The 22,604-nt window shown below is 49.1% G+C and overlaps 1 protein-coding gene across 1 annotated transcript in view; it reads left to right on the top strand.

Annotated features, from left to right (window-relative positions):
• USP12 (ubiquitin specific peptidase 12) overlaps positions 1-22,604 on the top strand; it is a 77,518-nt gene that overhangs the window by 43,691 nt on the left and 11,223 nt on the right. The window contains exons 3-6 of the mRNA XM_021065513.1: positions 6,077-6,290; positions 15,723-15,952; positions 17,859-17,935; positions 18,053-18,136. Coding sequence (XP_020921172.1) covers positions 6,077-6,290; positions 15,723-15,952; positions 17,859-17,935; positions 18,053-18,136 — 605 coding nt within the window. The remainder of the gene's footprint in view (positions 1-6,076; positions 6,291-15,722; positions 15,953-17,858; positions 17,936-18,052; positions 18,137-22,604) is intronic.

Raw genomic sequence — 22,604 nt, 5'->3', positions numbered from 1 at the left:
TGGCCCACTAGCCTTTGGTTTAGGTCCCCTGGCAGCAGGGATCCCAGTGGGCAGAGGCAGGTGGTGTCATGTTATGTGAAACAGGGCCACTGAGCGAGACATGGTGGCTGGGGGGGCACCCAGAGGGGGCTGTTCCACAGGACAGGTGCCATTGCCAGCCAGCATGGGGACAGTGGCGCATTTAAACATTTTAAAACATGGTGCTCTTGACATAATGGTGTTAAAACCAGAGTCTCCAAATGAAATATGTAAACTGATTCATTGGGAGGAAAAAATTAGCATTTTTCATGTTTATTTTTATCTAATTCTTAATAAATTGATGACACTGGCGCTCACACTCTGTCTGTGGAAGGTGGTTCTCTTTTACCCACAGTTGTCCCTCTTACTCTCTGTGCTGTTGTGTTCTCTTACGACTGAAGTGTAGATTCAGAAACTGTGTGATTTCATTTCAGCTAATCTAATTCTTCAAAAGGGACGAGTGGCTCAAATAATTGCATAGGGGAGTTACCTTTGTGGCTCAGTGGTAATGAACCTGACTAATATCCATGAGGACACAGGTTCGATCCCTGGCCTTGCTTAGTGGGTTAAGGATCCGGTATTGCCATGAGCTGTGGTGTAGGTGGCAGATGTGACTTGATTCTGGCGTTGCTATGGCTGTGGTGTAGCTTGCAGATGCAGCTCGGATCTCGTGTTGCTGTGGCTGTGGTGTAGGCTGACAACTGTAGCTCATTCAACCCCTAGCCTGGGAACCTCCATATGCCGTGGGAGCGGCCCAAAGAAATAGCAAAAAAGACAAGAAAAACCCCCAAAAAACTGTAGTGGTGAGGTACTTTGAACTATGCTGAGTTCTCCATGCAGATTATTCATTTAGTTCTTTACGGCGTCTTAGAGGCGGGTGCTGTTGCAAACCTCCTTTACCGGGGAGGAGACTGATGAACGGTGGCTTGGTAACTTCCCAGGGTCAGATAGCAGATTGCACTTGAACCTGCGTAGTTTCAGATCCTCTGTGCTTAGTTGCCACGCTTTGCTGCTAGAAAGACAGGCAATTACTTAAGTGAATTGAGACAAACTTGGCAGATGACATTGAAAATTTAATACCATCTTGTAGGACGTAAAGTCTGTCGAGGAGCTGCTTCTCCCCTTGGGCCCACGTGTGTATCTCTGTGAAGGTACCCTTTCAGCTCTGATAGCCATGGAAACTAGATATCCAAATAATTGAACTGTCAAATCACTGCATTCAAATCTATAACCCACAGTTGACAAAAAACAAAACAAAACCCAGTCTCATTGCTCTCGTGCAACGTTAATAATTCACGTGTTTATCTTACTTACATTTGTACATTTTTAAATTTTTTTGGCTGTGCTCATGGCATAGGAAATTCCCAGGCCAGGGATGGAACCTGTGCCACAGCAGCAACCCAGCAGTGGCAATGTTAGATCCTTACCCTTCTCTGCCGCAAGAGAACTCCACATTCGTTTTGTGTGTGTGTGTGTGTGTGTGTGTGTGTATGTATGTATGTATTTTTTTTTTTGCTTTTTAGGGGTGCACATGCAGGGTATGGAAGTCCCCAGCCCAGGGGCTGAATTGGAGCAATGGCTGCCGGCCTACACCGCAGCCACAGCAGTGCCAGATCTGAGCTGTGTCTGTGGCCTACAGCACAGCTCATGGCAACATCAGATCCTTAATACACTGAGCGAGGTCAGAGGTTGAACCCGCATCCTCATGGATGCTCGTCAGGTCTGTTACATCTCAGCTACAACAGGAGCTCCACATTTGTTATATTTTTAACATACACAATGTAGTACATCTATTATTTCTAAACACATTGTGTATATTAGGGATATGTGCTGAAAATCTTTTTTTTTCTTCTTTTTTTCTTTTTAAGTCTGCACCTGTGGCATATGGAACTTTCTGGGCTGGGGGTTGAATTTGAGCGGCAACTGCTGGCCTATGCCACCACCACAGCAACAGCAGTGCCACATCTGACTCAGATCCGAGCTGCACCTGTGACCTACGCTGCAGCTGGCAGCAATTCCGGATCCTTAACCCACTGAGTGAGGTCAAGGATTGAACCTGCATCCTCACAGACCTTATGTCAGGTTCTTAACCCACTGAGCCACAAGGGGAACTCCAAAAATGATCTTACTGATGGGGGGAAATTTTTTTTTTTTTTTTTTTTTTGTCTTTTTGTCTTTTATCTTTTGTTGTTGTTGTTGCTATTTCTTGGGCCGCTCCCGCGGCATATGGAGGTTCCCAGGCTAGGGGTCCAATCGGAGCTGTAGCCACCGGCCTACGCCAGAGCCACAGCAACGCGTGATCCGAGCCGTGTCTGCAACCTACACCACAGCTCACGGCAACGCCAGATCGTTAACCCACTGAGCAAGGGCAGGGACCGAACCCGCAACCTCATGGTTCCTAGTCGGATTCGTTAACCACTGCGCCACGACGGGAACTCCGGAAATTTTTTTTTTAATAGTTGGAGAAGAAGACATTAGAGAAAGCCAGGGATAGGTCATTGTATTCAGTCAACAGTTGAGTTCCCTGGTGGCCTAGTGGTTAAGGATCCAGCATGGTCACTGCTGTGGCTCAGGTTCCATCTCTGGCCTGGGAACTTTTGCACGCTATGGACATAACCAAAAGAAAAAAAAAAGAAAAATCAATGGTCATACCTTAAGGATGGCAGCTTTTAATATTTGTTTCCTCCGATTTTAAACCTGGTCATGTCTTTGATCTTTAGAACGAGCTGAAAAAAACACAGGGTAGGTTTTAACCCCCCAGCAATGTATTTTTTAGAAACTGAGCATTTCAGAGACAAGAACGTGGAGGAAATCATCCCGGTCTTTTGCCGGAAAACTCTGTCTTTGGAGGATACGTGTTTCGGGTTTAGGAACCTCAGTGAAAGTTTCCATTAAAAGTCAGGGAACTAGAAGGAAAAGCGCTCAAGTTACGAAGAAGATTGAGGGTTAGCTTATTCCGGAGAAACAGTCGTTTCAACTCTTCATTTTTCCCTGCTGGGATTGAGGCAGGCGAGTGAAGAGCACATAACAGAAGGCTCAGAATCCGCGGCCGGGCGGCCTGTGCGCCCCGTCCGGGTCCGGAGGTGAGCGGGGGGTGGGGGGCTGGCCCCGGCCTCGGACCGCGGGTTGCTGCTCCCCGGGCTTGTCCTCCGGGCTGCCTTTCCCTTCACAGGTCAGGGGTCGTGATCATAAATGCTTTTAATAAGCCGTGAGATGCTGTCTTGTGTTTTCCTCCACCGACTCCATGGAAGTTGCCAGACTTTCCTGGTGTTGATTCTATAATAAAACGTCCAGATTACGGGCATTGTATCTTGGTTTGCAAAGCCGTGGTTTGTTGGTCATGACGAGTGCAGTTACTCGTGCTGTTCAGACTGAAGAACCGGAGAGTCTTCTGCAGCTGTGCTTAGTCCCTGGACAGGCTTCGCTGAAGTGTGTCACTGTTACGTGTATGCTCGATGATAGCCATGCCCCATCAGTGTGTACCTGTTCGAGCATTTCTCCGGAAAGCTTTTAAAGCGTCTGTCTATATGAAGTCAGCTCTCGGCTGCAGCTAGCACTGTCAGCATAGATGCCGTAAATCTTCACCGCCTCTCACGTCCTACTCGTTTTTCCTTCTTTCTTTCCTTCCTTCCTTCTTTCCTTCCTTTCTGGCTGCCCTGCAGCATAAGGAGTTGGCAGGCTAGGGATCAGATCTGAGCCATCGCTGCACCCTAAGCTGCGGCTGCAGCAACACCGGAGCCTTAACTCACTGTACTGGGCCAGGGATGGAACCTGCGTTCCAGCGCTGCCCAGACACCACTGATCCCATTGCACCACAGCGGGAACTCCCCTGTTCCTTTTTTGGGGTATTCTTCCTCTGTTCCCTGAGTATCTCATAAATTAGTAGCTAGGTCTGGACACTTAAAGTTTAGTGATTTTGTTTTGTTTTTTAAGACAAGAAAACTTTTTAGGAATTGCTACATGCTTCTTGGTGCATTACATCGTGAGATGTGAAAGTTTGGTTCATTTTCAATGAGTGCCCTGGGGGCTCGGCTCTGGCCCCCGCCCCCTTAACTTAATGCTTTTAGCATCCGTTGATAGTTGTTGCCTAACCCACTGCTTCCAACTCTTTCCTCTGAGTTTATTAGCAGGAGTTATTCTCTAAACAAGAACTTCAGTGCCCCTGAAATACGGTTTCTGTAGGAAGGGCAGGGTAAAGCTTTGATGCTTTCCTTTTTTATATATTTACACCTCCGCTTGGAGACTCATAGGCTGTGAATTTTTACGTAGTCGATGTTCTTGTCCGTTGCAGTGATTCTCTTTGGTAAAAGTTGGCTCTCGAAACCACACAAAAAGATCTTCCAGGCTAACGCCGTTCGTTGCACAGTGTCTGCATACCTTGTGCAGCCACATCTGTAAGTTGTCCGAGTTCTTTTTGTGGAAAAAATGTTTTTAGAGGCCACAGCCTGTGTGTGTGGGAAACTTATTGCTCTGGAGGCCTTTTCAGTGGACAGGACTTGAGAACTTGTGCACGTGTGCAGACACACTTTAAGATTTACAGAAAGGCGTGCCTTTAGTGTTTTTCTTTTTTTTGTCTTTCGTCTTTTTGAATTGGAGCTACAGCTACCAACCTACACCACAGCCAGAGCAATGCAGGATCCTTAACCCACTGAGCGAGGCCAGGAATCAAACCTGCGTCCTCATGGTTACTAGTTGGATTCATTTCCGCTGAGCCGCAACAGGAACTCCTCTCTGTGGCCTTCTAGGGTTAATGTTTACGGATCCTGTCCCTGGCAGGACTGTGAGAACCGTCCTCATTCCTTTTTTTCACAATTTCCAGGCGCTCCCCACAGCTTCAGTGACTGACTTTTAGGTGTTTTATTAGTTGGCATTGGGAGCCAGTTTCTGTTGATGGTAAGGGAAAATGAAGGCAGAACATATTTATCAATTATGTGTTATTTTCTTTGTAAGGCAGGAGTGTTTCCTCCTGTTATTAAAGAGCAGGGAGTTGAGGCTCCGTGAGTGGTATGGACCTTCTCCAGGTCACATGGCCAGTAAGACAGAGGTTGTGGTTCAGGACTGAGCTCAGGAGCTGAGTCCACGTCTTTCCCATAGATCAAGAGTAGTCTGACCTGCCATTTCAGCGCGTCCCTGGTGGATATGCTTTGGCACTGGTGCTTTTTCAGTTCATGTTTCAGAGGGTCTTGTTTTTCCTTGTCTCTCCTTTTTGTTCATTTTTTGGATGCCACTGAGGAACCTGACAGTAAACCTCACTTATGTGGGAAAGAATTTTTTTGAGAGTTAGATTTATTTTTATTTATTTATTTACTTTTAGGGTCTCACCCATGGCGTATGGAAGATCCCAGGCTAGGGGTTTCATCGGAGCTACAGCTGCCGGCCTACACCACAGTCACAGCCACACCAGATCCAAGCTTCCTCTGCAACCTACACCACAGCTCACAGCAACACCGGATCCTTAACCCACTGAGTGAGGTCAGGGATCGAACCCACATCCTCGTGGATACTAGTTGGGTTCGTTACTGTTTAGCCACAACAGGAACTCTGAGAGTTATATTTTAAAATATATAGTATATCAAGTGCTTTGTATATAATTGATACTAACGATGGGAATTGAAAAAGAAAAATTCTCCAGGATCCTAAAGATTACCTATTCTCACGGTTTAAACTGTATGGTTTTTTGTGTGTTTCCTTTTCTCTCTTTTTCCCCTTTCTCTTTTGGAAGTTCCTGGACCAGATCCCAGCTGCAGCTGCGCCTACACCACAGCTGCAGCAACACTGGATCCTCATCCCACTACACCACGGCAGGAACGCCCCAAACTGCCGGGTTCCTTGAATCTGTTTTCGTTAAGGCCAAGCTTACTGCATGTGTTTGCTTCCATTGTAACCGCAAGACCGGAAGCGGATGCCAGGAGCGTCCGCTGAATGTCGCAGCGGCCGAGGCAGTTTCAGTTCACGGGGATCATGAGGCCCCCCGCTCTTCTCTCCGCCACCCACGTGCGCATTTGTTCTCGGGACTGCGCGTTCCCCCTTTTCACAAACCGTGTCTTTTCCACCCCAGTTCGGGAACACCTGCTACTGCAACTCCGTCCTCCAAGCACTTTATTTCTGCCGTCCGTTCCGGGAGAAAGTTCTCGCCTACAAGAGCCAGCCCCGGAAGAAGGAGAGCCTCCTCACGTGCCTGGCCGACCTCTTCCACAGCATCGCCACGCAGAAGAAGAAGGTTGGGGTCATCCCGCCCAAGAAGTTCATAACGCGGTTACGGAAGGAGAATGGTAATGGGCTGCGTGCCGCGTTGCTCGCGGGCCGGGGGGCCGGGCGGGGATGCGGGAGCCTTCCCGTGTCCGAGGAGGTGCCGGTTCGGGGAGGGCTGAGCGCTGTTCCGAGATCTGGGTCTGTGTGCCAGCAAGCGAGGAAGCCTGGCATCGCGTTTGGCCTGCCAGGCTTCTCCTCTCGAGAAAAGTTTGGTTTGGGGCCCAGTTATTGTACATTTGTGGCTTTCATCTCGCTTTCGTGTGTGTTACCTCATGTGGTCCTGACAGTAACGGGATCTGGGGAGCATGTTACTGCCCCGTTTTGGCGTGAAAAAAACAGACGCTAAGGGACTCGTCAGGAGTCACACCCCAGGGACGAGAAAAAGCCAACAGTAAATTAAACTGAACGTCCCGGCCTAGGGTAGGCGGTTTTACCCCGTCCTCCTCCCTTTAAAAGTAGTTACTGGCGTTCCCGTTGAGGCGCAGTGGTTAACGAATCCGACTAGGAACCATGAGGTTGCAGGTTCACTCCCTGGCCTCCCTCAGTGGGTTAAGGATCTGGCGTTGCCATGAGCTGTGGTGTAGGTCACAGACGTGGCTCGGATCCCGTGGGGCTGTGGTGTAGGCCGGCACCTATGGCTCCAATTCGACCCCTAGCCTGGGAACCTCCAGATGCCTCAGGTGCGGCCCTAGAAAAGGCAAAAAGACCAAAAAAATAAAAAAATAAAAGTAAATAAATTTAAACAGTTACTGATTACACCCCACTTCCCTTTTCTCTTAAGATGCTTTTCCTTCCGTTTCCACGGCCGGCCCGCACCTTAGACATCGGCTCCCTCCCTTCACGTGCATCACTGGTGCTCAGAGACGGTGGCGAGCTCGGCTCCGTCCTGGTCCTGAGGGTGGAGCACAGCCGTCCGCTGGGCTCTGCTGCCCGAGTTCAGAGGGGTCTAGGGGACACGTAGGGTTCTGGGTTCCGTTCTGTTGGATGTAGGCATTTCCACCCCTGTAGAAATAAAGTCGGGGGGTGGTTTAGTTTGTTAGCTGTCAGCTACAGGGATCCCAGTGCTTGGCCGTTTCTGCTGCACAACAGAGCGAGCCAGCTGGACGCGGACACCCTGACTCACTCTGTTGTGCAGCAGAAGTGGTCACAACATTTAAATCAACTGTGCTTCAATAAAACTTGAAAAAATGAAAAAAAATGCGGTGGTGTCTGCGGACATATGACTTGAGACGTCTTTAAGGTTGGTTGGTAAACACACCAGTGGGGCGTCCTGCCCTCGGCTCCGCTGACCTGTTCATCGTCACATGATTAAGCGGGGTCGTATCTAACCTCCTGAAGCGCACAGAGACGCTGCAGTGGTGGGGCCATAGATGATTATTCTTGAATCTGATCCCGTGTTAAAGATTTTCTTCACCTTTTCTATATAAAAATATAGAGCAGTTGATTAACTGCTCACAAAACACACATCTCTGTTGTGTTTCCCTGATTAAAACTAAACACTGATGTAAACTACGGGCCTGCATAGTATCTTCTGTTTTAAAAGAGCCAAGTACAACTCGGTTAGAATGTGGACTGAGTGATTCACGTCTTTTTGCCCGTATTAGTAAGAAACTTAAAAACGTTTGTCCTGGCAGAAAGTTTGTGTAAGTTGACCCTTGAACGGCGTGGTCTGACTCGCGTGGGCCGGGCGTCTGGGGTCTGCTCCTTAGTAGATCCCGCAGAACTCCGCCCTCTGCACTGGCTCACAAGCACAGACGCGGGACCGGGACCAGGGACCACGGGTACAGGGGATTGGGTCTCTGTGGGGAGTCCCTGCTCCTTGTTCAAGGGTCAGCTGTACACGGTAACCGAACATGCTGTCCTTTCGGGGCGATGAGTGTTTCAGAAAACGTTCCACGTCAGAAACATGAAACGTAGAATGTGAGTACCCACTGTTTCCCTTTCCATGTAACAGGACGTTTTTCTTGACCTTGTTGAATAGTGGATTGTACGTGTTCTCTCTTAGTTAGAGCCGCTGTGGTCAAAATCCCGGACACGAGGTGGCTTAAACCATAGAGGACTTATTCCTCCCGGTCTAGAGGGTGGCCAGTCCCAGGTTAAGGCACCAGCAGGGTCATTGCACACGGCCACCCTCCTGCTGGGTCCTCTCGGCGACGACAGGGAGAAGCAGGCTTTCTCGTGGCTCTTCTCATCTGATCACTGTTCTCAGCCCACAGGACTCAGTGACCTCCCAGAGGCCCCATCTCTAGACAACATCGCCTTGGGGACTAGGGTTTCAGCCTGTGGATTTGGGGGGCAGGTGCATGCCGTCCATGGCGTTATCTTTAAGTGAGCAATACGTTTTTTTTTTTTTTTTTTTTTCCCAATTTTTTTTTTTTTTTTTTTGGCCTGTTTTTTAGGGCCACGTCCACGGCATATGGAGATTCCTAGGCCAGGGGTCGAATTGGAGCTGCAGCTGCCAGCCTACCCCACGGCCACAGCAACGAAGGATCCGAGCCCACATCTTCTACCTACACCACAGCTCATGGGAGCCCTGGATCCTCAACCCTCTGAGCGAGGCCAGGGATCGAACCTGCATCCTTATGGATACTAGTCGGGTTCGTTAACCACTGAGCCATGATAGGAACTCCGCAATACGTTTTTAATTCATGTTGATGCTCTAGCTGAACACAGAGTTCAGGTTACTGCTTTTGAAAGTTCTTTGTGGTTCAATATCTGCAGTTTTACACGTTAGCTTATCAAACCTGGGATATCTGTACAATGTTTATTTTATTAATTTAATTTTTTAACTTTTTTTTAATAGTGCTGCACCTCTAGCATACGGAAGTTCCCAGGATAGGGGTCATATCGGAACTACAGCTGCCAACCTAGGCCACAGCCACAGCACTGTGGGATCTGAGCTGCATCTGTGACCTACACCACAGCTCACAGCAACACCCGATCCTTAATCCACTGATTGAGGCCAGGGATCAAACCTGCATCCTGATGGATACTAGTCAGCCTCGTTACTGTTAAGTCATAGTGGGAATTTGCTGTTTATTATATTTGTTTTTAGGGCCGCACCCATGGCATATGGAGGTTCCCAGGCTAGGGGTCTAATCAGAGCTGTAGCCACCAGCCTACACCACAGTCACGCCAGCTCTGAGCCTTAGCTGTGACTTACACCACAGCTCACAGCAGCACTGAATCCTTAACCCACTGAGTGAGGCCAGAGATTGAACCCGAAACCTCGTGGTTCCTAGTTGGATTCGTTTTTGCTACACCACAATGGGAACTCCCTGTTTATTTTTTAATAGCTCAGTATTTTGTGTTTAGGCAGAGTCTGTTGATACACAGTAGACTTCTTAATTACTTTCTGAAAGAAATCGATTCCAGAATGAATATTCCAAACCCATCTTTTCATAAGCTTTGTTTCATTTTTCTATACTTCAGAAACAATATTTAATAGAAAAGCATGTTTATTACTTGATGTTGCTGGCTTTTGTTGTGTTTTGATTTTTGGCTTTTGGGTTTTTGTCCCCCCCCCCAGTAATTAAGGGAAAGCATACAAATCAAAGAAGATTTAATAAGTTATCCATTGCATAACTCTCCTGAGATTTTACTGGCTGGTTTACTTTAAATCTGAATATTAAGTTTGTTGCCTGTATGAGTAGCTTTCGCTGTTCGATGGTGCATCTTAGATCAGTCTCCTTCCGGCTCATGTTGAAAACCTCACATTCTGTACTCTGAGTGGACATTAGCTCTACTGTTTTAACCACTCTAGCTTTATATTATTAATCATTTTGATAAATATCCCTTGGAAAAGAATCGATTTTACTTTCAATTATGGATTTTTATTTTTAAAATGTTGTTACCTAATCGTGGCAGCAGCTGCTACAGCGCCGTGCTCACACGCAGTTGCTAAGACATGCTCCACAGGTGTGCTGTCTTTGCTGACCGGCAGTGTCGGCACGGCATTAGTGACTTTGCGTGTCATCCCTGCGGTGTGTGCCAGGCACTGTGCAGGACCTGGGGACAGTGCAGTAGGACAAACCTGTGCCTTCAGAGGGCTGACAGACAGGCAGTTACATGAAATACTGTCAGTGCTATGAGAAGAGTAAGCAGGACAGGCTGGTTGAGAATGAGGGAGCTGATGAGTGAGGGGAAAGAGAAACCCGAGGTAAGAAGCAAGGTGTTTGAAGAGCCGAGGCAAAATGCTTCCAGGCAGGTAGAGCAGAAATTGCAGTTGCCCTGGGTGTTTCGAGAACAGTGAGAAGACGACCGTGGCCGGAGCGGCGTGCGATGAAGACCAAGTTTGCGAGAAAGCAGGGCCGGGCCGGCACCTCGGGGGTCCTTCTGAAAGCCGTTGAGGGGCTCCAGGAGGGCTCTGATCTGCGGCGGAGGGTCCACTGGCCGCGGGGGCCTGGCGGGGGGAAGGGGCGCCCGTGGGCAGCGCGAGCAGAGGCTGGGGCCTGGCCGGGAGGCCCCTGCAGAGGTGCTGTTGACCGTGACCGCCTGCCCGCGGCTCTCCCGCGTGGAAGACTCACACGCGGGTTGGCGACCTAACTCCACGGCCAGCATGGCCCAGCGAGAGGCCTGGCGGGCAGACCCGCGGGCTCTCAGCAGTGCGCGGTGTGCAGCTCTTTGGGGCCGTGTTTGCTCTTCGCTTGTCGTCTGAGCTGTTTGCACCCCTGCTGTCTGCTGGCCCGTTCATTCATTCACCCCTTCAAGAGATGGCAGCACATCTGCTGCTCAGCGGGCACCGATCTGAGTGCCGGGGCTCGGCCGGGACCGCCCTGCCCCTCGGGAGGCTGCACGGGCGTGGTGTGCAGAGAGACGGGCACAACACCGAAGAGCATCCTGGCGATGGGTCTTCCTCAGGTGAGGAAGTACTGGTTGTTCACAGGTAACAGCTCTGAAATAGATCCTAGGAAACAGCTTGTCACATTCATCCATCCTTTTCCCCCCAAAGAGCGTGGAAGATACTTTGTATAATGAAAAGCTGTAGCTATTTCTGAATTATGAAAAAAACTTAACTTTTAGGCGGTGATTTCACTTTTCCTCTTTTTTTTTTTTTGTCAATAATCTTGCAGCCGTGTCAGGACTTTGATAGCTCATATATGTCTTATACGTGTAATGAAATTGCCTCTCCCACTAGACTGTCAGTTGCTTGGGGTCGGGAGCCATTTGTTTTTTTCCTCACCTTTGTCTTCCCAGCACTTAATCTAGTTCCTGGCACGTGGTAGGTGCTTGCTAAACATTTGTCGAAGGAGTGAATTTGTTTGATTTGCCAAAGCAAGTTTTTTTTTTTTTTTTTCTTTAGACTTTTTGTCTTTTTAGGGCCGCACCTGTGGCATATGGAGGTCCCCAGGCTAGGGGTCAAATCGGAGCTGTCGTCACCGACCTGTGTCAGAGCCGCAGCAACGAGGGATCCAAGCCAGGTCTGCAACCTACACCACAGCTCATAGCAACACCGGATCCCTAACCTGCTGAGCAAGGCCAGGGATGGAACCTGCGTCCTCATGGATGCTAGTCGGGTTCGTTAACCTCTGAGCCACGATGGGAACTCCTTGCCAAAGCAGGTTCAAAGTCCGCCTTTCCCATTATGCTTAGCAGAGAGGAGAGCAACCCAGGGAAAAAACAAGAGTTTAGAAATTAAACATACAGGGATTGTTGTGTGGCCGTTTAGTTGGTGTAATTTCAACGTTTATGTGGTCTTAGTGGGTGTTTAAAACTTGTAGTGGCTGCCCTTAGCTTAGGCTCTGCAGGATTCTGGCATATGAGGTATACTATGTTTATAGAAACTAGACTCTATTTTAAATGTCATCGCAAAATGGCATATTCTCTGATCCACTTCACATCTCATTTCCAGAGCATTCAAATCATTTGAGGTATTTCTGTGACTGTGAAGTCATTGTTCTGTGTTAAAACAACATCCAAATAAAGACGTTACAGCTTTAAAAAAAAATTTGCATATTTCTGCTTTACCAAAAAAGTATTTATTTTGGAAACATGTCCATATGCCAAAACAATTTTTTAGGAGGGAGAAGGGAGTTTAGGTTATTAAGCCGCCACGTAGGGATCCACCGTGACTTATTTAACCCTCACCTTAACCAGGCCCTTAGCAGCCTTCATAGAAGCTTGTTCTGGGGAGTTCCCGTCGTGGCTCAGTGGTTAACGAATCAGACTAGGAACCATGAGGTTGTGGGTTCGATCCCTGGCCTTGCTCAGTGGGTTGGGGATCCGGTGTTGCTGTGAGCTGTGGTGTAGGTCGCAGAGGCGGCTCGGATCCCGAGTTGCGAGTTGCTGTGGCTCTGGCGTAGGCCGGCGGCTATAGCTCTGATTCGACCCCTAGCCTGGGAACCTCTGTGTGCCGTGGGAGTGGCCCAAGAAATGGCAAAAAGACAAAAAACAAACAAGCAAGCTTGTTTCAGGTACACTGTCATTATCCGTCATTCTAGAATTTCCATGATTTCCCCGATTTGTTTCCTCTTGGCTCAAGACCCCCAGTCAGCTCCAGCAAAATCTCCTTCCAGTCCACCTCCTGAGCTGGGTGGGTCTGGATTTGTGTCCTGGTTTGGGGGGGGGCGGTAAGTGAGAGATGAGGGCTCTTTGTTTTTAGGGGTTCGCGTTCATTGATAGAAGCTGCCGGGTCATGGAGCAGGTTAGCACAGGACTCAGGGTGAGTGGAGAGACCATGAACCAGGCCGTCCGCGGGTGGGGGTGCTGGCAGGTGACGGCAGAAAGGTGCGGTTGAGGTCCGGATGGCCAGGACTGGGAGCTTTCTCCCTTGAGGGTGGGTTTTCTGTACCAGAAAAGGGACGGTGCGTTACAGGTGGCAGCAGGGAGCAGGGAGATGCTGAAGGTGACTCGCTGGGGGGTCGAGAGCAGAAGCAGCTCCCAGAAGGAATGGCAGACCGGCCGGGGAGGGAAACAGGTGCAGCAGGCGAATGAGAGGAGTGGGGATGGAAGACACGGTCAAAGGAGTTGGCCTCCGTGAGCTCAACCTCGGCTTCGCCGGTCCGGTGGTGGCCCCGTGTGAGGGTTCCCAGGGGGCTTGGCTTGCTCTCAGACAGTGGGGGCCAGGAGGTCCTGCAGAGGCTCGGCCGCCTCGCCGTGTCTTGGGGGGCGGTGGGTTCGGATCCACTGTCCCTCGCGGGCAGAGCCAGTGGACGCACAGGATTTCCAGGTCCAGTTCCGCTAGGTTAGGGCGGCACGAGCTCTGCAGTGACTCTCAGGGCTCAGGGCTTTTACTGTTCTTAAAAGTATAACATGGGGGGGTCGTTTAGGGCTCATCACCCCCCGGGACAGACTTAGAGCAGAGGAGTGAGGGGGGCCCCAGTGTGTTCTCAGGGTCCCCGGGTTTTGCAGCCCAGTGCCTTTGACGCCCGTGTCGTCGGGGCTGCGGCCAGTCTTGCTCCAGCAGCTGCACCTTGAGTGGGATGCTTTTTAAAGTCTTTTTGCCACCAAGATTTAAGTCATTTCTTTTAATATTCCTGAAAATGACTGTTTTCACTTGTTTCCATTTGGTCTTTTAACAACCTTGCAGCGGAAGACGGGGGTTTCATCTCACAGACGGAGGCGAAGGCGTTTTTGGTTACCCTGGGTTGGATGTTTTTCGTGTGTCTTATTTAACCTTTTGAATTTTGTTACTGTAAATTGTTGATTTCAAGTGCTTTCCTATTTTGTATTTTCTTTTTAATAAACTTTTTATAGGTTGAAGGTGTTAATTTTCAGATTTCACTGTTTAAACCTTTTTATTTATTTATTTATTTATTTATTTTTTTGTCTTTTTGCTATCTCTTGGGCCGATCCCGCGGCATATGGAGGTTCCCAGGCTAGGGGTCCAATCGGAGCTGTAGCCACCGGCCCACGCCAGAGCCACAGCAACGCGGGATCCGAGCCGCGTCTGCAACCCACACCACAGCTCACGGCAACGCCGGATCGTTAACCCACTGAGCAAGGGCAGGGATCGAACCCGCAACCTCATGGTTCTTAGTCGGATTCGTTAACCACTGCGCCACGACAGGAACTCCTGCAGTTTTATTTATTTATTTATTTTTTTTGTCGTTTAAACCTTTTTAAATGATTTCTAATGCATAGAACTTAGGCATATCTGTAGCCTTTCTACAATACAATTTTTAAATTCCTTTTATCTTAGGAAGGCTTTCCCTGAATTTCCTTTTTTTTTTTTTTTTTTTTTTTTTGGTCTTTTTGTCTTTTTGCCATTTCTTGGGCCGCTCCCGCGGCATATGGAGGTTCCCAGGCTAGGGATCTAATCAGAGCAGTAGGTGCTAGCCTACGCCACAGCCGCAGCAACACAGGATCTGAACTAGATCCTTAACCCACTGAGCAAGGCCAGGGATCGAACCCGAAACCTCATGGTTCATAGTTGGATTCGTTAACCACTGAGCCACAACGGGAACTCTTTTTTTTTTTTTTTTTTTGGTCTTTTTGACCTAAATTTTCTTAATTTCTGTTCTACCATTTTAAAAAGGTAAACTTTCTGGAACTTGTTAAGTGTGCTTGGGGGCTCAAAGATAAAACTTCCCGACTGGGTGGTTGTCTCAGTGCATTTTACTGACTGACCGCGGTCCCCTTGTGAGGCTGGGAGGCCATGCTGCTTGCGTGCGGCTGGGTGGGTCCAGTGGCCTGGCTTGAGCCCCGGCCCTGCCGCTTCCTGGCAGCGTGACTTCACTGCCCTGGTCCCGCTTCCTCGCTGTGACATCACGGTCATAGCGGCATCACCCGGCGCGAGGAAGACGGGGTGAGGCCCTGCCTCCCAAGCCCGTCCTCTTGCGACTCGGGCCGATGCTTACTGTCCTGGGGCCAGGGCACTTACTCATTAGTGGAATTACAGGGAGCTGTCCTCGGAGTCAGGTCTTGCCTTTGGAAGACGCCTTCGAGATCACCCGGAGTAGGTAGATAGTTCACGATGCCTTTAGTCCTCAGGCCTGACTGCACGGCAGTCACCTGGAGTGGTTTTGAAAAGCGCAGGTTCCAGGCCTGGTCTCTGACCGACTCAGTCACAGGGTGTGCTGGGCTGTGTCCTGGGATGTGTGTCCCCAACTGATGATGTCACCGCTTCCGCTGCGGTTCGTCTGCATTCGGCTTGGCACTGCCAGGACGTTGTCCAGCTTCTACTTTAAAACTTGCCATGTTGTAATATTTGGGCATAATAGATTCGATGAGCTAATAAAAGCAGTTTCTTATCTCCTCGGTACATTCTGTATGAAGACGGGTTTTGCTTTTTCTCACTGATCAATTGTTTTTTTAAGATTCTCATCGATTTTAATTTTATTTTCCCCCAGTTCTGTCGTAATTTGTATGTGTGAAAGATAGCTATTTCTCGTACATCACTAGCCCATTCCAAACACCTGTCCTTAGTTCTGATAGAATACTAATGGTTTTCAATTTGGTTTTTAATGAAATTACTGATTCTGAAAGAATTCTCTCTATATTCTAATTTTTAGAGCTTTTTGACAACTACATGCAGCAAGATGCCCATGAATTCTTAAATTACCTGCTAAATACGATTGCTGATATTTTACAAGAAGAGCGAAAGCAGGAAAAACAGAATGGCCGTTTGCCTAACGGTAATATTGACACTGAAAATAACCACAGCACACCAGACCCAACGTGGGTTCATGAGATTTTTCAGGGAACATTGACTAATGAAACCAGATGTCTTACTTGCGAAACCGTAAGTATATCATCAAGTTTTGTTGAGAACACATCTGATCCGTTGTGTTGGAGGGTCTCGGAGGAGGCGTGGGAGGGTGGAACTTGATCGTTGTCCGAGTGCAAAGCTGTGCCCGTCAGCTGGACGGCGTCTCCTGCACGTTAACATGCCAACATGAGGTGGCAGAAGGGAACCTGCTGCAGGTTGAATTATTTGAGTTTGCTTCAGCGCAGGAGGCCATAGAGCCCTGTTCTGGAAGTTACAGCCTTAGTTAAGCTCACGAGGAACCTGCAGATCAGGGAGGGCTATTCCCTTGATGTTCCTTTGCCTGCAGTGACCTTATTTGTGGTTGGAATGAGCCCTGGAGCACGCTCCGTCCGGTCATGGAGTTTCTCGAGATGAGCGGGAGGTCCGGCTCTTGGAAGCGGTTTCCACGCAGCATCTCCTGTTCAATTCTGAGCTCTTCCCCCTTGAGGAATGAAAGCTCACACTCATAGTTGGTGCCACCGTCCAGCTGAGCCAGTCATGTCCCCTGTGGACCGTCCCCGCTTCGGCACAGGGTCGGGTTTGAGGCTTTAGAGGGATGGAGTGAGGGTTAGGTGGGTGTGAGCACAGAGCGCCTCGGCCGCCCTTGCCTCTCGCTAGCGGGTGGGTGCTGAGCCTGCTGGGGCCTGTCACGTCCCCCCTCCCAGCCCGTCGCCAGGAATTAAGGCTACGAGCTGCTGCTTCTCCCGCTGCGTTGGGGAGGGCCCGCTCCTGCTCCGTTTCTGCCTGTGCTGACGGTTCCCCAGCCCCAACCTCTGCACCAGCGTTAGCCCCGGGCTGTAGGGGGCTGGTGTTAGGAAGGAGCCGTCCAGCAACAACCAGACGTGTTGAGAAAAGTCACTGCTGCCCCACTTGGATGACCTTGGAGGACACAGCCTCACTGTGAGAAACACAGGCCCTGACCGTCACCCCTCTCGAGCCTGCATGCGCAGCCCGGCCTGTCCTGGCTTTGGCCCCCATCCTGCACCGTCAGGTCACCTCACTTTCCTATAGCTCGGGGGCCGCTTCCTTAAGCACCTGTTCTCTTTCCTCCCTCTGAGTGGTCTCTCTTCCCCTTCATTGTCACTGAATCTTGGGGGCCCCAGGTAGTTCTCTTAGTGTCGCAGTACCTCGTATACACAGCCTTCTGTTGGCTCGTATTTGCTTAAGTATATATAACATACAGCCTCCAGCTGATGACCCCCGGCTGGTAGCAGGGGTCCAGGATTGAGGCAGGGAGGCGTTGGCTTGCTGGGTGCAGAGGCGTGGGTGGGACACGCTGGCGACTGACTCAGCCTTGCGTGGAGTCAGCGAGGGAGGCAGCCAGGAAGGGGACGCACAGGGTTCCGGCCTGCTCCAGTGCAAACCAGTAAGTGGTAACTTTATTTTTCATGAGATGATGTCGTCGTAATCCAGAACAACACGTAATTTAATGTGTAATTCAGGACGTTGTTACACTTTCAGGGGAGGGATGAAAGAAGTCCATAAAGTGAAGATTGTAGTTTGGTGTTTGGGGCTAAATTTTTTTCTTAAACGATAAAACAATACAGATATCATGTCCTTTGCCAAACATTCTCGTTCAGTCTTGGCCTGTGTTTTTGAGGAACGAGCGTGTGTGGTGCCCTTTGTTTTCTGCGTGACAGTATTACCAGGTTAGGGAGGTGACGGGAGCCCGTCACGCAGCCTGTGCAGTGGGGCAAGTCCGGCCAGGCGCCCTTTGCTGGTTTTCCTCCGTGGATAATGAGAGAGTCCTGGATAAGTCCCATCAGGTCGTTTTCTTTTGAACTCCGGGAAACAGAATTCCTTATATAATTACTACTGCTGATAGAATGCATGTAATTCTATCATTTTGGAACAGTTGACTGATATTAAAGAAATCAAAGGTAATTCCCGATTTTTACAGATAAGCAGCAAAGATGAAGATTTTTTAGACCTTTCTGTTGACGTGGAACAAAACACATCAATTACTCACTGCTTACGGTAGGTGTCGAGTTATTTATTTTGACATTTGATGACTATCTTTGGTTCAGAATATTTTTCCATGAATACGTAATTTTCTGATAGAGACAGAATTAATTAATTTTGAATTTTACACAGGGGTTTTAGCAACACGGAAACTCTATGCAGTGAATACAAATATTACTGTGAAGAATGTCGCAGCAAACAGGAAGCACACAAACGGTAATTGCATGTTTTTGAAATTTATGGTGATTGTTTGGCAGTGGGTGCTGTGAGCTGGCTTTTCTAGCTGAAAGTGATGAAGTGGCAATTGACAGTGAGTCAACAGTCTCAATTTTATCACCGACAGTTGAGACTCATTAGGTAATTACTAGATAAACAGTATTCGACTCGGTAGGTACCCTTGGGTGATTTTCTGCATTTAGTGATTGTTTAACAATCATAAACCGATACAGTTAAACTGTGTTGCTTTGAAGCTTTCCTGATGCGGTGAACGTTTTCTGGGTGCAGAAGGATGAGGGAGAAAACACTTTCCTCACTCCCACCCCAGTTTCCACCATTCCTACATAGGAGTTTGTAGTTTCTCTCTCTCTCTCTTTTTTTTTTTTTTTTTTCTTTTTAGGGCCCCTCCCACGGCGTATGGAGAGTCCCAGGCTAGGGGTCTAATCAGAGCCGCAGCTGCCAGCCTACACCAGAGCCACAGCAATGCCAGATCTGAGCTTCGTCTGTGACCTACACCACAGGTCACGGCAACGTCAGATCCTTGATGCACTGAGCGAGGCCAGGGATCGAACCTGAAACGACATGGTTCCTAGTCGGGTTCATTTCTGCTGCGCCACGACGGGAACTCCTGTAGTTTCTCTTTGTATATTGTTATAAAGACTGTATTTTGGCATCAGGGAATCCATCCTGATTATTTTACTAGTTACTTTGAAACAACCTCAAACTCAGACAAGTTGTGTGAACAATACTAGGAGTGCTTTTCTACCCTAAGCCACAAGAGAATGCGTCCGGAGGTGATGTCACATGATCCTGGACCCGTGGGTAGCCCTGTCCTGGGTACCACATCCATCCCCTTCAGGAGAGTAACCCTGACCCGTGGCCTTCATCGGAGGCCTTACTTGAGTATCACCACAGGTCCCAACAGTGTCCTTAGAGAAAAAAGGATCCCGTCAGAATCACACGTTTGCCCTTGGTACTCAGGGCCCTTCAGCCTTTCCGCACGTGGAACAGTTCCTCCGTCTTTTCTTGACGTTCGTTATCTCAACCCTTGAAAAATCACGGATTCGTTATTTTATGGGATGTCCTTCTCTGGATTTGTCTCATGTTACCGTATGATACGGTTCGGGTTACGTATTTTGGGCAGGAACCCCGCAGAAGTGGTGGTGTGTTCTGCTCGTTGTGTTCTCTTGGAAGGCACGTGATTTGGGTGTCACGTGTTGGGAGCAGGTCTCGCCCTCTTGTCACTGATGAGCTGTCTTTTCACAGGGGAGTCTCTCCTTCCCGCGCGGAGCCAGGCCTCGCGCTGGCAGCGGGGACAGAGGGGCCACCTCCCGGCTCTTCGCTGTGCGCCTCTGCTGTCCCCAGCTGTCACTTTACATGTTTTGTGTGCAGCTGTGTAGCGATGGTAAATATGTCCCCATTTCTCATCAGACGTTCCGCTTCCCGTCTCGGGGAGGCCTCGGTTCCTGTCCTCGGGCCCTGGTGTCTTACGTCCTTGTGGTTTTCACCTTCAGACTCTCCCGCCTGGGCCGGCGCGAGCCCATCGAGCAGGCCTGTCCCTGGCCGCGGCCCTGTTGTCCTGCAGCCCCTCTACTCGCTGCCGCAGGCACCCAGGCTCGCTCATGTCCCTGTACCTGCTGTTGCTCCCAGGAGCCCTGGTTCCTCTTAGGTGGAAGGCCTGGGACGTAGTTGAGACGCGCTTTCTGACTTCGGGGTGTCACTCCTCCCGGACCCCTCAGTGATCAGAACTGGGGGACGTGGGCACGTGTGTGTGCACCTGTGTGTGTGTGTGTGTCTGCGCGTGCGCATGTTTACATCTGTACTTACTCATCTGTCTGTATCGAAAAATCGCAAATTCATGGTATCGCGATTGCTGCCAACAGCATAGCGTTTATTCTCGTTTGCTTTTTGTAGACATTTGTCGTCCCGCCTCTGACGGTAGAAATTGGCTCCTGTTATCCTCATAGGTTTACTGATTTGGTCGGTACCCCGGAGGGAGCCAAGCTTGTCCCCTCCCCACCCCCACCAGTTCTCTCGCCTGCAGATGTGGCCTTCGCTCTGCTTGGGGTCCCCTCCCCCCCTGCACAGATGTGACCCTGTGTGCTCTCATCTCGTGGCTGAGCTGGTGCGTTGGGGAGGGAAGGGGAAGGACTAGACGGCTAAGGAATGATGCTTGTGGTATCAGTCCGGACATGGGTGTGTGTGCGAGGAAGGGAGGCGCTTTGGGTCATGGGCACAGGTAATGAACACGGCTTTCCTCCGTGTTCCCTTCCTTGGGTGCGGGTGGCTGGAGCCCCTCACGGTACGTTTGACGGGGCACGGGGCCGCTGCGTTAGAGTAATCCTTAAAGTGGCATAGGAAGCACCTGAGACCGTGGGTCACAGAATGCACGTGGCAGGAGGAAGGCAGCACCCGGACGTCGCTGACCGCAGGAATGGAGGGAAGGCTGGCCTCCACGCCTGGGACAAGTAGCTGCGCCTGAGGAATTAGGACTTGTCTGCACAGTCACCCTCTTTGTGTGAAGGCATCCATGAGATTTTCACGTTATTTGATGTTAGCTTTGGAATTCCTGGTGTGGCTCAGTGGGTTACAAACCTGACTCATATCCATGAGGATGCAGGTTCGATCCCTGGCCTCGATCAGTAGGTTAAGGCTCCAGCATTGCTGTGAGCTCTGGTGTAGGTTGCAGCTGCTGCTCAGATCTGTTCCCTGGCCTGGGAACTCTTTAGGCCAAGGGGTGGACAACAACAACAACAAAAAAGGTTATAATCTGGATGAAGAACAGAAAAAACACACAATCCCAGTAGATGCACGAAAAAAGCACTTGACAAAATTTAATGCTTTCACTTTTTTTTTCATTATTAAAAAAAAAAACCCTCAACAAACTAGGAATAAAAGGAAACTACCTCAACATAATGAAGGCCGTGTTTGAAAAGCCCACAGCCAACATGCTACTCGGTGGTGAAATTCCTCTAAGATAAGAAACAAAGCAAGGATGCCCATTCACTGCCTTTATTCAAATAGTACGGAAAATCCTCGCCAGAGCAATTAGGCAAGAAAAAGAAATAAAGGTACCCCAATTGGAAAGTCAGATCATCTCTGTTCACAGATGTCATAATCTTATATATAAAGACTCCCGAGGGTTGTAAGTCCACTTATAATACCATCAAAAAGAATAAAACACTTAGGGAGTCCCTTGGTGGTGGTTAAGGATCTGGTGGTGTTACTGCTGTGGCACTGGTTTGATCCCTGGCCTGGGAATTTCCACATGCCTCAGGGGTGGCCAAAAAAAAACAGAGAATAAAACATTTATAAATTTTAACCAAGGAGATGAGAGGCTTGTTCACTAAAAACTATAAAATATTATTGAAAGACCTTTTTAAAAATAGATACAAATAAATGGAAACATATTCTGTATTCATGTATCAGAAGATTTAATTTTTTTTTTTTTTCCTCCTGTCTTTTTGCCTTTTCTAGGGCCGCTCCCACGGCATATGGAGGTTCCCAGGCTAGGGGTCTAATCGGAGCTGTAGCCACCAGCCTACACCAGAGACACAGCAACGTGGGATCCGAGCCATGTCTGCGACCTACAGCACAGCTCATGGCAATGCTGGATCGTTAACCCACTGAGCAAGGGCAGGGATCGAACCTGCAACCTCATGGTTCCTAGTCGGATTCGTTAACCACTGCGCCACGACGGGAACTCCAGAAGATTTAGTGTTGTTAAAGTGGCCGTGCTACCCAAAGCCACCGGCAGGGTTGCAATCCCGATCAGCATCTCAATGGCACTTTTTTTTTCATTCTATTTATTTATTTTTTGTTACTCAAATGAACTGATCACATCTGTAGTTGTATAATGATCATAACAATCCAATTTCACAGGATTTCCATCCCATAACCCAAGCACATCCCCCCACCCCCCAAACTATCTCCTCCAGAGACCATAAGCTTTTCAATGTCTGTGAGTCAGCATCTGTTCTCAATGGCACTTTTTGAAGAAATTAAAAAAAAAAAAGTTTTAAATTCATACAGGGAAGCTTTAAAGACTGACCATCCAAAACAACCCCGAGAAAGAAAAACAAAGCTGGGACCTCACACTTCCTGCCTTCAAAACTTTACCAAGCTGCCGGAATCAAAACAAATGGTGCCGACAGAAAGACACACAGGCCACTGGAACAGGAGAGATGGCCCCGAAGTAACCTTCAGGTGTTTGGTCAGATGACCTTGAACAAACGGTGGTGGGGTCACTGGGTATCTGCCTGCCCCAGATGGACGCTGGGCCCTAAGCTCAGACCAGGTACAGAATTAAACTCAGAGTGGATTCAAGACCTAAACCAAGACCCGAAGCTATAAAGCTCTTAGAAGAAAAGCTTCATGACATTGAATTTGGCAGTGGGCTCTTGAATGTGACTCCAAAGGTGCAAGCAGCAAGAGCGAAGACAGAAATGGGACCAGAGCAAATCTTAAA

The sequence above is a fragment of the Sus scrofa genome, chromosome 11 (genome assembly GCF_000003025.6).
Source record: "Sus scrofa isolate TJ Tabasco breed Duroc chromosome 11, Sscrofa11.1, whole genome shotgun sequence".
Taxonomy (NCBI): Eukaryota; Metazoa; Chordata; class Mammalia; order Artiodactyla; family Suidae; genus Sus; species Sus scrofa.
Note: the sequence above shows the minus strand (reverse complement) of the source record. Positions and strands in the feature narration are given on the sequence as shown.